The sequence below is a fragment of the Monodon monoceros genome, unplaced genomic scaffold (assembly GCF_005190385.1).
Source record: "Monodon monoceros isolate NGI ecotype Baffin Bay Population unplaced genomic scaffold, NGI_Narwhal_1 Super_Scaffold_3, whole genome shotgun sequence".
Classification (NCBI taxonomy): domain Eukaryota; kingdom Metazoa; phylum Chordata; class Mammalia; order Artiodactyla; family Monodontidae; genus Monodon; species Monodon monoceros.
In genome coordinates, this window is record NW_021703780.1 from 76310000 (window position 1) to 76324017 (window position 14018).

A 14018-nucleotide genomic window follows, 5' to 3' on the forward strand; every position below is an offset into this window, starting at 1 on the left:
GAGCTTCATTCGAGGGTTGTATCCTAGGCAAAGTATCCCAGTAGAAACAGCATGAGTTTTGAAGGAACTTGAATTCCAATCCCTGTTTAGCCCCTCATGAGCTATGTTAGCTTGGCTAATTCAGCCTCGCGAAGTCTATTTTTTTTTCCCTACTTTAAAAAATGGACATTATAATTCTCTCCTGACCTCACACAGTGGCCATGGGATTACCTGCCTGGCACACTGTCCCATATTTTCATGATTCATTCGTTTCCCCTCTCCCCCTCTAGCTCCCTTCCCCCTGGCCTGACCCTCTGCTTACCCCTGAGGTAACGGGCAGTGTTTATCCTGTTCCTTGATGTATCCCAGCACCTGGCACTGCTTGGTCACATGGAGAACGTTCCATGAAGGCTCAGAGGAATGACCGAGTCAGCAGTCTTTCTTTGGTATTCAGAAGTCACCAGAACGCACACACCTCCCCACGTAAGGTGTGGGTTGCCTCTTACCTGGAAACCCCGTCCTCAGGCAGGGGACCGTCTTCCTGAGGGTGCCAGCCTGCTTTCCCCAAACCTACAACCCCAGAGTTGCCCTGGAGCCTCAGGGAACCGGGCGCGAGCGGCGGGGCCGCTCCCGAGGTCGCGGTTGGGCCTCGCCCACCTCCTCGCCCTCCCTTCCGGACCTCGCAGCTGGCCAATTGCAGCCTCCCCCGGGCCGCTGGGCGGGCTCCAGCGCCATCCTGCTCTCCCGCCTCCACCGCAGCCCCGCCTCCCCGCCCGCCCCTCCCACTCTCGCCGCCTGTGCTCACCTCACCCGCGCGCAGGCTTCGAGAACCCAGCGTCCGCGAGCCCGCGCCCGGCACCCAGCTCTCCCCGGCCTAGCTCCTCCGGCTCTTTCCGAAAGGGGGCTTCTGGCTCTGACGACGAGGACGGTAGTGGCCCTCAAACCTCATTTTCAAAGGCACCGCTGGGTGAGAAGCCCGAGCGAGGCTAGCTATGGACCCCGTGAGCCAGGTAGGACCGACTGGGCAGCGCGGGTGATGCCGCGGGACCCCCGGGCTCCGGATGCTGCGTCTCCAGACCCTTCCTCACGCTGTCTCTTTCTCTCTCTTGCCTCCTTGGTCCACAGCTGGCCTCGGCAGGCACCTTCCAGGTGCTGAAGGAGCCCCTTGCCTTCCTGCGAGCCCTGGAATTGGTGAGTAGCGGTGTGTGTGCGGGGAGGGGACCGAGGCGGCGAACCAGTAGGTGAGGAGAGGTCGGGTGCGGTGCTGTCTGCTCGGTTCTGCTCCAAGCCTGGGATGCAAAAGCCGCTTCCTTCAATCCTCCCCACTCCCCAGGTGCCATTCCGGGATGGCGGGGACAGGATGTAGGGTCCCGGCTTGGAGGCGGGAACGTGGAGGAGTTTTTGCAGGCGCTTAGACGAGGTGTTATGTCTCATGTCACCGAGGCGCTTGCACACGCTCAGGGGTTGGGGAAAGAAGCCTCCTGGGGAGACCGGGAGGGGAACAGATGGGGGAGCTGCCGCTGGGCTCTGGCTGCTCACCTGGATTATTGCGGGGGTGAGGGCGTGAGAGGAGGGACCGGGGCTGAGCGGAGTAGCGAGCGGGGAGGGCTTTGCCAAGCTGGGAAAGTTGGTGAGCACTGGGGCAGCTCTCCGCCCCGCCCGGGATGCTTGGAAGCGCTGTGATCCGCGCTCAGCAGCCGGAGCTCCAGGGAGAGAGAAGCTTCGAGGCTGTGAAACATACTGCCGTCGAGAGCGGGACTCCTTCTTCCCATCTCAGAGTTTCTCTACCCTGGCTGCTCTCGAGGGCTTTTCTGATTTCTTCTAGAACCTCCCAGCCTTCTCTGTGGAGCTTGCTTCAGCGACGGGGCTTTAGGAAGTTATAGTACTCTTCTCTTCTGTCCCCTTAACAAACAACTTGATAGTCCTAGGGCAACTTATCTGTTGGCAGAGGAGTGAGGCGCAGAAACAGTTACCCAGGGGGCCACAGAGCAATGTTAGTGTCAATGCTTGCATGATGGTTATTCAGAGTGAAATCTGCGGGTCACACATTCTCTTGCTAGGAGCTCTGAAAGGCAAGCGAACCTATCTGAACAGAAAGTTCAGAGCCCGTCATGTAGCATTAATCACAGGCCCTATCACTGACCAGCTGGGAAGTTATGTAAGAGCGTGTTCTGTCCTCCCAGATCTTAGCTCCAAGGCCCAGTATCCAGCTTTGGCAACACAAACTGTGGTACATGCTTACGTGGATGATCTACAGGGTAATCACATTTGCCTTGTTTGTAAACCTGCATAAAAATGCACGAATATATCAACCGCACATAACATCAGGACAGCATTTGGAAGGCTTGAACTGTTGGTTTGGGGATAGCTATGCTAAAATTGTTTTCCTCACAGCCACCGGTTAAAGCAAGCAGGACTCACAGTCTGGGCAGCTTTCAGTTGACTTTCTCAGAGTTCTGTCCACATTCGATCATTCAGCCATTCAACAAACATTCTCTATGGAAGAGTGATTTTTCTGCTCAGTGTAAAGGCTCCATTGTCAAGCCATTGTCTCTCAAAACAAAATTCAAAGGCCTGACATCATTTCTGACATAATCTCTTATTGTTTCACAGTCACTGTCACTCACCTGAAACATTAGTTTGTATCCCCTTCGGTCCTGTTGCAATGTTATTTCATGTCACTCCCCACACACAGCCTCTATGAGTATCTTTCAGAGTGTGGTAAACCTGGATGAATTTTTTTTCCATGCAGATTTCTGGACACGAAATAAAAATATTGGGAAGGTGGGTGCCCAGGAATCTGGATTTTAAACAAGCTCCCCGGATAATTCTTATGCACGTTAAAGTTAGAGGACTACCACCCTAAGCTATACAAGGAGCCCCCGCAAACTCCAAGGCACTTTTTACCTTAAGGCTCTTGTTATTCTTATTAATACTATATGGAATGCCCTCACAGCCCAAGCTGAGAACAAATGTTTGTCTTTTAACCTCAGCTTAAAGATTACCTCCTCAGTGAAGATTTCTCTCATATTTGGTTCTTCCCCTTTCCTCTACCCCAAACTGAATGATTCACCCCACTCTTTGGGCTTCCATGACATCTTATCCATTCATTTATTCATGAGAATTTATCACACTGCCTTATAGTTTTTTCTTGGTGTGTGTGTGTGTGAGAGAGAGAGAGGGAGAGAGAACTTATTACATTTAAAATATTTTTTTGATTTACGTATAGTTGGTTTCCTCTCTCTTCTGAGGCTCTAAGGAAGAAGGTATTTTGCTTGTAAATCAGCGATTAGCCTCTCATTTGTGGGAGAGAACCTGAATAAGGGACCAGTGAAACCTTAAAAGGTCAGATAAGTTAGTTGATCACTACCTTTTGAAAGAGCTAAGGTCAAGAGATGAGAGCAGGGACATAGAAGCTTTGAGAAAGTTTATCAAAATGGAGAAAGGAAAATATCTCTTCTTTGCATGCCATGGGTGAAGAGTCACTCTGAGGTCTTTGTTTTCTGTGGGAGAGAGTGACGAGAGAGTTCTAGCTCTTGGATGGCAGGAAATTTGTTCTGCTTGCTTCTGTGTTCCCCACAGGTGCCTTTCATGGTGCTCGGTAAACAGTAGTGATCAGCAAAAAGTGTAAATTGACCATGAGAGAGCACTAAAACACCTGGTTTCTCCTGTTCTGTGGGGCGACAGCTTCAAAGTTGGTAGTCTTGAAAGACTTTGAACTACAATCCTTTTTCTTTTTCAGTATTTATTCTGTAGAAGTAAAAGTGTATGTAAAGCTCTATGCTCAAGGCTATTTACTGCAACATCCTTTGTAGAGGAAAGAACTAGAAACAATTAGTAAGTCCGTTAATAGGAAAATCGTTAATGTATGATTCATGCACGCTGTGAAATATTATACTGTCGTTAAAAAGATGGGTTAAATTAATATGCATTGCACTGGCAGTCAGCATAGGTAATTGTGTTTGATAAAATTATTAAGTGCAGAAAAATGAGTTTCATTCTTAGTATTTGATGAAATTGTTATATGGAAAAAAGTGGTTTTCGGTTTTCCTTCTTTTAATCAACACATGGGAAATGTATTCAGTCAGATTTCAGACTAATGTATAGCATACAATATTTTTGTAAAAATAAAAAAAGAAAATATAGTTTTGTATGTGAATGTGGGTACGTGTGTTTGTAATTTGTATAACCATAGATGTATACCTCTGAACTGTTAAAACTGATGTTTTTCCTAAAGGGTATAATTTGAGGTTCGGTGGGGAGAGAAGAGGTTGAAGGAAAGCTGTGGTCTTCAGGAAGAATCACAGGCATATCACTTGTCCACAGTTGTGCGCATGAGTAATTAAAAAAACATAACTTATATTTTTAATGATCTTCTATGGATTGACCATTTGAAGCAGTATTACTTCTAAATACATCCTCCACTTTGAGATTTATTGCCTTGGGGGGAAAATGCACTTTATTGATGTGTTCCTTGCTTAGGAAAGGCTCATGTATACAGTAGATTTAAAGTTTAAAAAACATATAAAAGTCAAGTCTTCAGGGAAAAAGCTTTAGCCAATTTCAAAGACCTTGAGGCAAAACTTCCAAATCCTTAATCTCTACTTAAATGAGGTCAGGGGACTTTCCGCTATCTTTTGGGTCAAAACCAAAATTCAGGACACAGCACTGACTCTGGTGGTCTGTTTTGTTTATTTCCTGATGATAAAATATGTCCAGAAAAATGTCTTAAACCATCATTTGGAGATGGTAAAAAAAATTTTTTTAATTGAACTTACCTTATTTCTCAGACTTACTAAATTGGTGTAGAATCCTGCCTTCCACTGTTCATTCTTATTTTGCTACTTCAATTCTTTGCCAGTAGAATTTTGGCCTGCTTTTTTTTTTCCTTTTAAAGCATTTTTCTTAATACATTCTTTTTTCTGTCTACTATTTACGAGGCTCTGCATTTGAACCTGTGGATTTGTGTGTAATGGAATGTGGGGACCCCAACCGTTCCAAATTGTCCAGGACTTGAATTAGTGCACATGTAAGGGCATCACAGGGACTTCAGCTCCCGCAAATGATATTTGCTTGGCTGGCAAGTCCAGACTCCGTCCCTCTAAAATTAACTGCTGGGGCAACTTGCTTGATTCCTCTAATTCTTATTCTCTGACCTCCATCCCCCATTTTGCTACCATTTCTGCTACAACCCCTGGACTCCATATCTCCATTCTGCCTTTCCTTTCTGCCTTTCCAAAGGAGGCCAGCTTATCCAGAGATGCAGCATGTCTGATGTACGAGGCATAGAGCTCCTTGATTTAAATGGAGGCACCTGCTTCTCTAATCTTCATTCCTGAATCTGAATTCTGATCTATGTTTTTCAAACGTCATACTGCTTGCTTGATATGAATAGTATTTCTGATCATGTTATTGATAATAACACAGTAAGCATGTTTGATATAATATAATATAGTTATCATTTTAAACTCTTAAGGAGAGAAGTAACAGTAGCTACCTCTGTCATGCAGGCTTCATATGAGGCACTATATTCCAGTGCTTTCCATACATCATCATATTGAATCTGTATGGCTTACATTCCCATTTCACCACGGGATTCAGGGGATGTTTATAACTCATCAGGGACAAAATTGTAGGAAATGGCAAAGCCAAGATTTGACATTCTCACTCCAAACTGTGTTCTCTTAAATGCTACACTCTTCTGCTTCCTTCAGTGCGACAGGCACCTGCTGTAACTTATCCCTAATCCTCAGAAACGTTAAAAGGCAGGTGCTATCCGATTTTGGTGTTTATCTCACCCACTCTGATATGTGTTTCAGGCGTTTTCTGAAAATGCCAAGGAGTGTTTATATTTAGAGACTAACTCAAGAGACTTCAATTGTCTTTGATATTGTTTTATTTTCTGTTGGTTATTAATTAACCAAGGTAGAGTAGGTTCTAATTAAAAATCAGTATCTTTTCATTTAAAATACATAGAAAAAGATTTTGATTATAAAGCCAATAATTTAACCTTATTTTATGGGTCTTTTTTTTCTATTTTCTTAAAAATACCTGTGCATGAGTCAGACAACTCTTCTTTTCTAAGCATAAATAACACAGGAATTCTAACATACAACTTGTTTAAATTATGAGCAGCAATCTGCCATTGAGGGTGGGATGTAATTTCAAAGCTACATTAATTTGGATTTAATTATAACTTCTAGCTTCTCAAGCGACAAAAATCATGTATAAATGAAATATGAATCAATAAATACATTTTTCGTAAAAGAGCAGCTCCCCAGTGGGCTAATGGATTTGTCCCTTCATGCTTTTCTGAGTTTCATTAAGACATTGGTATTTTGCGCCACGAATACAGGAAAAAAGATTAAAATACTGCGTATGGATTTGAATCCCAATTTTATTCTTCCACTAGCTTGGTGACCTTGGGCAAGTTATTTAACTTTATTAGGTATCATTTTTTTCTCATCTGTAAAATGGGACTGATAACATCAATAGTTGCTACTTCAAAGGATTGCTGTAATGACTTAATTCACATAAACCACCTTGCATAGTGCCTGGGCTATAAAAAGTGCTCAGCAAATGATTGTGAAGGTGATGTTGATGACACGATGATGATGGTGGTGATAATGATGATAACAATTTGAGTGATTCTGGGAATGATGAAAAAGGAAGAAGTAGAAATCTACCGGAGAGTAATTTATAACATGATGGCAACTTCTTGCAAGCTAGAGCCTTGGCAAAGTTCTGACGTAGAAAATCTATATTCACAGTTATGTGTGTGCCTCTTTTGAGCCCCTCACCACTTATACCTTGCTGCCAGGGATTTTTTTTTACCATAGCATGTGTGACTCTCTAGGGAATTGCTCCTTGGAATAATTGCATTCAAGGAACATTCCAGAGAGGCCAGTGTTGGACCTAAAGGAAAAGAAAAATTGCAGGACCTTAGTTCTAAGGAATTTTTTTGCTGAGGTGTGGGGAGACAGTTTTCCTGATATTTCTGAAATCATAATCCATAGACATTGCTTTTTCTTGAAAGAGTTACATGTATCCAACTGAATTCTCCAGGGTGTAGACAAAGGTTCTTATAGCATCAACCACTATAAGGCACTTACTAACCACACCCTAATACCCAGGTACACCTGGCTCTTGGGAATCACCCAGATAAAAATAGGAGAAGAACCCTGCTCTCATGCTCAAGTAGAAACATCACCCTTAGTTCTCTGTTCCCCAGAGGATTCACATTTCTTCCTGATTCAAGTAAGAAAAATAGTTTTATGTTAATATAAAAAAATAATAAAAAGCCTCTAAGGAATACATCTACAAAACAATGACTTTCCTTTGAGTCTTCTCCTTCTGCAGGCATGTCTTTGACCTTGGCTGTATTTGTAATTATTCTTGTTCATTCTATTAGCTTACCCATCCTGTGAGAACCTCACTTCCTCACTGAATTTTGGGGACAACACCCCTTGCCTACCTTCTCATAGTTTTGGAAACAAGTAAAACACTTTGTAAACTACTAAATGTCCTCCAAAAGTAAAAGATAGTTGTGATCATGATGATGGTGATGATAAGAGGCAATTTTCTCCAATCTAGGAGACTCTGGATATCATGGGATAATTGGTGAAGACTGGGGTGTGAAGTATCTCTGCTCCCTCTGGGGCTGAGCCCTTCTCAACCACTCTCCATCCTCTAGCTTTTGCCCTAGTCTTTTTGATCTCTTTGGAACCTGCAAGAGAGAATGTTGCTGTCTGTTGAAACTGATGCATCATCAAAACTTGGAGGAAATCCGCCCTCAACCCTTTTCGCTCTCATACTAAAAGCCTGTTTCTTGCTCTGTACACATTTCACCTTTATTAGGTATTTCGGGGGCCTGGTGATGGTCTCTTGCTGGGCTGATGGACTTTTGCACATGCCCCTTCCTGTGCTTAGAACACTCTCTTTTCACTCTCTCTTTTCACCAACCCCTCTTTGGCTGGCAAATTCCTCTTTTCAGGTGTCAATTTAGACATCACTTCTTTGGGACTTTTTTTTTTTTTTAATTTATTTATTTTTGGCTGCGTTGGGTCTTTGTTGCACGTGGGCTTTCTCTAGTTGCGGTGAGCGGGGACTACTCTTCATTGCGGTGCGCGGGCTTCTCACTGCGGTGGCTTCTCTTGCTGAGGAGTACAGGCCCTAGGTGCGTGGGCTTCAGTAGTTGTGGCTTGCGGGCTCTAGAGCGCAGGCTCAGTAGTTGTGGCACACGGGCTTAGTTGCTCGGTGGCATGTGGGATCTTCCCGGACCAGGGATCGAACCCATGTCCCCTGCATTGGCAGGTGGATTCTTTTTTTTTTTTTTTTGCGGTACTTGGGCCTCTCACTGTTGTGGCCTCTCCCGTTGTGGAGCACAGGCTCCGGATGCGCAGGCTCAGCGGCCATGGCTCACAGGCCCAGCCGCTCCGTGGCATGTGGGTTCTTCCCGGACCGGGGCACGAACCCGCGTCCACTGCATCAGCAGGCTGACTCTCAACCACTGCGCCACCAGGGAAGCCCGGCAGGTGGATTCTTAACCACTGCGCCACCAGGGAAGTCCAACATCACTTATTTTGGGAGGGCCTCTCTGAGTAGGGAGGTCCCTCCAGATGAAGTCAGCCTCCTGATGGCTCCCAGAGCACACTGCTTAGTGACTTTTTTTTTTACATTTTAGCTCCTCGACCAGACTAAAGGCTCTGTGAAAACAAGGATCTTGTTTGTCTTGTTCATCAGTACATTCTAAGTATCTAACACAGTGCTTGACACATGGTAGGAACACCTCCAGGGGCATTCATAAGTCCCACCAAAACACCCAGGCAATTGAACATAGGAACCAGGCAATTGACAATATTCAATATCCTGAGATAAACCATAATGGAAAAGAATATAAAAAAGAATGTATAGGGCTTCCCTGGTGGCGCAGTGGTTGAGAGTCCGCCTGCCAATGCAGGGGACACGGGTTCGTTCAGGGGAATGGGTTTGTTCAGGGGACACAACCGTCGGCCCCAGGCCATATCAGGCTACGGATTGGCTGCCCTGGGCCAGAGGTTCACTGCGAGTCCCTGTCACTTGTGGCCTGAATACAAAGTGTCATGAGATTCAAAACATGTCCCCTAGACTGTTCTTTAAGTCCCGGGCACTTTAGGCACAGGGAGAGGTGTATGTGTCTTGTGGACGAAGAAGGCGGAACTGGTAATTTTCTTAAGGAGAAGACATTGCCTCTTTGAGATTTGGGGAGCAGGCTTCCTGGAATTCGCTCTGACGAGAGGCCATTGGGGGGATCCACACTGATAATGTGATCTGGAGGGGCTGTGCCTTTGCCCTTTCAACACGTGGGCTCTGCCAGCTGGTGCCGCTTGTTCATCAGTTGAAAAGCCTCTTTCTGAGAATAACGATGGGGTTTTTCCCTAGTCATGAGATAGCCTATTCGTGAAGGAAAACGTATAACCCCAAATCACACATACTTCATCTTTGTTCATAAATTGGTAGGTTAATTCAACACTGGCCCTTAACATGAATGAGTACCTCAGTTATCTGCTTGTGTTTATTAACGTGGTAGAAAAACATGAATGGATGGGGGGCGGTTTAATTTAATATCCCTATGCAAATAAAATTTTTTATCCTGAATGTTTACTCATGGAAGAGTCATTGGCTTGCCTGGTGTGATGGGTCCTGTTTGTTTCAGGAGGGTATGGGGGAGGAATTGGTTGACAAGCAAGAATCCTATGAAAAACCTGAAAGGTAATATGGGGCTTGAAGGAGCCTGGGCTTTGGAATGAGCTTTTTGCTGGAAGCCTGGCTCTTCTCTCCAGCCATGGGACGCTGAGCAGATTACGTGATTGTGCTTGTTCTCAGGTCCGAGGCCGTCAAATGAAGGTCATGAAAGTCACATCTTTGGGTTACCGTGAGGGTTCAGTAAGACAGTGTTTATAAAACCCCCAGCAGAGCATCTGGTTTATATTGAGGCTCCCTAACTGTAACTAAGGAAGAGGTTGTTAAAGACAATGATATGTTATCTGTAAATAAAATTAAGCATTCCAAAATTTTTCAGGAGAGTATAAACATAAAGTTTGGTCAATATATTATCATCATATTGTTTTTTATTTCTATTCTCTCTTCATTGTGAGACAGTCATAAAATATACACAAATAGTAGTAACACTAATACATAGAGACAAGGACTTAAACTAAGTGCCCTACATGTGTTATTTCACTTGATCTCAGTTTACTTTTGAAGGACCAAATAATAACTCTTTTTATATGTGAAGGAACTGAGGCCTAGAGAGGGCAAACAACTTGCTTAAAATCATATAGCGAGCATGTGAGAGAGCTAGGACTTGAACCCAGGCATCTAGATGCCAGGCCCCTTGATCTTAATCATTTTTCCATATCACCACCCATTAGTAGTGATCACTCATTACCTCTGAATCTTGAAGTTAAATGATTTCCCCAATGAAAACAGCCAGGACAATATATATAATTGCTTCTTAAAGTCATGCCTTCTTATTCCTCATTCAGGTCCCTTTCTGCTATCTCATGTTGTCAGAGCACAAAGAAAAATATAAATGCTCATCCCCATAAAGACTAAGGATGTCCAGACCTTCTCAGGAACCTTTTTCCTTCTCAAAAATACTCCTAACCCCTGAGAAAATTTTAGTGATCTGTGTATCTTTTCTAACAAAATCTTTATTCACTGATCCATTGCATAAAGAAATACAGGTTTAGGAATGTGTTGTTGAAACATGCCTATAAAGAGTTTTGTAGAAGTCAGAAAGAATCCAGATATTTAGCAAGATGATGAACACTTAAATTCTCTTTGGATGCCTGATAAATTACTTGAGTCAAACAGATTCCATCATGGATGCAGGAAGAGCAAGTGAATTGTCTGCCCATTGTGTGTGTGTGTGTGTGTGTGTGTGTATGTGTGTGTGCATGTGTGTGTGTGAGCTGCCATCCTTTGGATTTGTTACTTTGAAGGATTTGTGTGCCAAATAAGAAGACATACCCCCTATGGCTTTAACAAGAAGCGCTCACACATCCATCTCGTCTACCATGAGACTGCCTTTCTGTCCCTGACTCTCAACTTCTTGAACTGTAAAATGAGGATAAAATCTAGAACACAGACTTGTGAAATAAGCTGAGCCAACATGTATGGAAGTTCCCATAAGAGGGCTCAATAAATATTGAATGTTCCCAGATCTAGAAAACTAAAGCTCAGGTGTCTGGGGACTCTTTACTATAGGAGCAATGCCTGATGTGTTACTTTTACTTTTCATCTACAGTTGCAGTTATCTGAGGAAAGGGAGAAGGCATATGTTCATGTTTCATAATCATTGACTAGACTGTGTAGAAGAACTTTTGTCATCAGAATCGCATCACAGATTCTATTTATGAAGGAACTGAAAGCAAAACATGAATATATGTATATGAAATCTATTTTAGATGACGTGCTTCATTGGTTAAAAAAACAAAGAATATATATGAAATTGTTTGTGGCATTAAACTCTAACCTAGAGTTTAGAGGGAAAAGTATAGTCTTTCTGGGGCAAAGACTATGCTTATTAGCAAGAATGATAAATTTGAAGTATATATATTGTTTATACTTTTTATTACTATTTTAAATTGCTGGCCCTTTTTGTTTTCTTTTTAATGCCTGGCTTTATTCATTACATTTCCCTCATTTGGTAACAGAAAGAGTGACTGGGTTTGACTGTCAGCTCCACCACTGACAAGCTAGGTAACCTTGGGCACCTTACTTAACTCCTTTGGGCCTTTCATATATATAAGAGTAGAAATAATGATAATTAGCAGGAAGAATTATTGTGTTGGTTAAATGAGATGACACTTGCAAAGAGTGATGGCTTATAGCAAGCACTCAGTACATTTTTATTTCCTTTCCTTCTTTCCCTTAGAATGTGTTTTACTGCCAATGTAAATTTCTAAAGAATTTGTGAAATTCTGGAAAATTTCACAAGTCTTTTTGTTTCTCTAGGTTTTCCTTGATGTTCTCATGTTCTCCCTCTCTCCCTCTCTCCCTCTCTCCCTCTCTCCCTCTCTCCCTCTCTCCCTCTCTCCCTCTCTCCCTCTCTCCCTCTCTCCCTCCCTCCCTCCCTCCCTCCCTCCCTCCCTCCCTCCCTCCTTCATACACACACACATGCACACACACACATTCTTTGTACTAAAGGCCATAAAGAGCAGGTACCTACGCCAAATGAATTCAAATGGGACAGTATGATCTGGCAGGTATGGTCGTCAAGGAGAATGATTAGAGTAGATCATCAAGTCCTAGATCAGTGTCCCAGACACATTGGAGCCCCAGGCTGTCTGCAGGCTTTGGCTAGATGACCATGAATTTGCTTTTCTGAAAGGAATAACATACTTTTTTATTTTAAAGAAAAAGCCCCCATAAACAGTGGGAGTTCACTAAATGGCTGTAAATAAATGCACTCTTGTTATGTGCCAGGCTGTCCTAAATCAGTGCTATGTACATTATATATACAATTTCATTCAACTCTTACATTGACCTCATAAGGTCCACTTGCCCAAAGCTACTGAGCTGATAGATAACCAAGGCAGGATTTCAAGCCACGTATGTTTGACCTCCTGCCTCTCCCACGCTGCTGTGATCTAAACATACTACGTATATGGGTATTGGGGGGTGGATTTCTTTTGACTTGCTATTTACAGCCATTTTTATGCATAAGTTATTTGTTTAGTAATTTAAAATCACAAAACTATAAGCAAAAGTTAGTAAAGCAAAATTACTCAGTGTCCTTCTACTGAGAGACAACTAAGGTCAATATTTGGAAAAATATTCTTTCAGACATGTTGATGTACCTTTTTTCCCTGAAAAAACAATGATGCATTAGATTGCTAGGGCTGCCATAACATAGTACCACAAACTGGGTGGCTTTAACAACAGAAATTTATTGTCTCATATTTCTGGAGACCAGAGATCTGAGATCAAGGTGTGGGTAGAGTTGGTTCCTTCTGAAGACCATGTGGGAGAAACTGTTCTTTACCTTTCTCCTAGTTTCTGGTGGTTTGCTGTCAATCTTTGGTGTTCCTTAACTTGTAGATGATGTATTGCCTGAATTTCTGCCTTTGTCTTCACGTGGTGTTCTCCCTGTGTGTGTATCTGTGTCCACATTTCCCTCTTTATATAACACAAGTCATATTGGATTAGGGTCCACCCAATGCCGGTGTGACTTCATCTACACTAATTACATCTGCAATGACCCTATTCCCAAATAAGGTCACATTCTTAGGTACTAAAAGTAAGGATTTCAACATATGAATCTTGGAAGGACACGCTTCAACCCATAACATATGGGTTCTTAGAATAGATACTACTTTGTCATCTGCTTTGCCACTAGATAAAATACCTTTCTTCACAATTTTAATGGCTGTGTATTATTACACTGTATGCCTATACTAGAAATTATTTAACTAGTCTCTACTTTTAATAGTTTTTAAATGGATATTATTTTTAAAACCTGCAAACAATCCCTTCTTAAAGATAAATGTTTACTGTACCTCTGTTATTATTTACTTAGTTTCCACATGTAGAATTTCTTGTTCAAAAGGTTATGCATTTTTAAGGTATTTGAAACAAATGCCAGATTGCCCTCCAATGAGGTGCTTCCACTGTGGGCATTACCAGTTAAAAGGTTTCCTAATTTCGTAGACGAAAATGTAATCTTGATTAAATTTGTACTTCTTTAATTTGCAGTGAGATTGCACATTTTTTTATAAGATTGTTTATCTTCTCATTTTCATTTGGAAACATTTTAATGGACAGAATGGATTTGTAAAGCAGTAGCTGAGGCTGCCAAATTCATCATGCTGTTCACGTGGGCTTTTAAGCTGCTGCCTTAATCTTTCTTGGTCATTGTACTACTCCACCGTTTGGAAATTACTTAGATTGCTGTACTCTGACTTGGGTAGAGAGGCAAATACTGAGCCTTCCTTTCTCTGAATCATTATATAAGAATAGATTTATGTAATATTTAGCATACCAGAGTTAACTTC

The 14018-nt window shown here is 42.7% G+C and overlaps 1 protein-coding gene across 1 annotated transcript in view; it reads left to right on the forward strand.

The window, feature by feature from the left end:
- Positions 1-960: 960 nt before the first annotated feature.
- SYNPR (synaptoporin) overlaps positions 961-14018 on the forward strand; it is a 291233-nt gene continuing 278175 nt past the window's right edge. Inside the window, exons 1-2 of the mRNA XM_029243019.1 lie at positions 961-989; positions 1105-1170. Coding sequence (XP_029098852.1) covers positions 972-989; positions 1105-1170 — 84 coding nt within the window. The 5' untranslated portion in view covers positions 961-971. The remainder of the gene's footprint in view (positions 990-1104; positions 1171-14018) is intronic.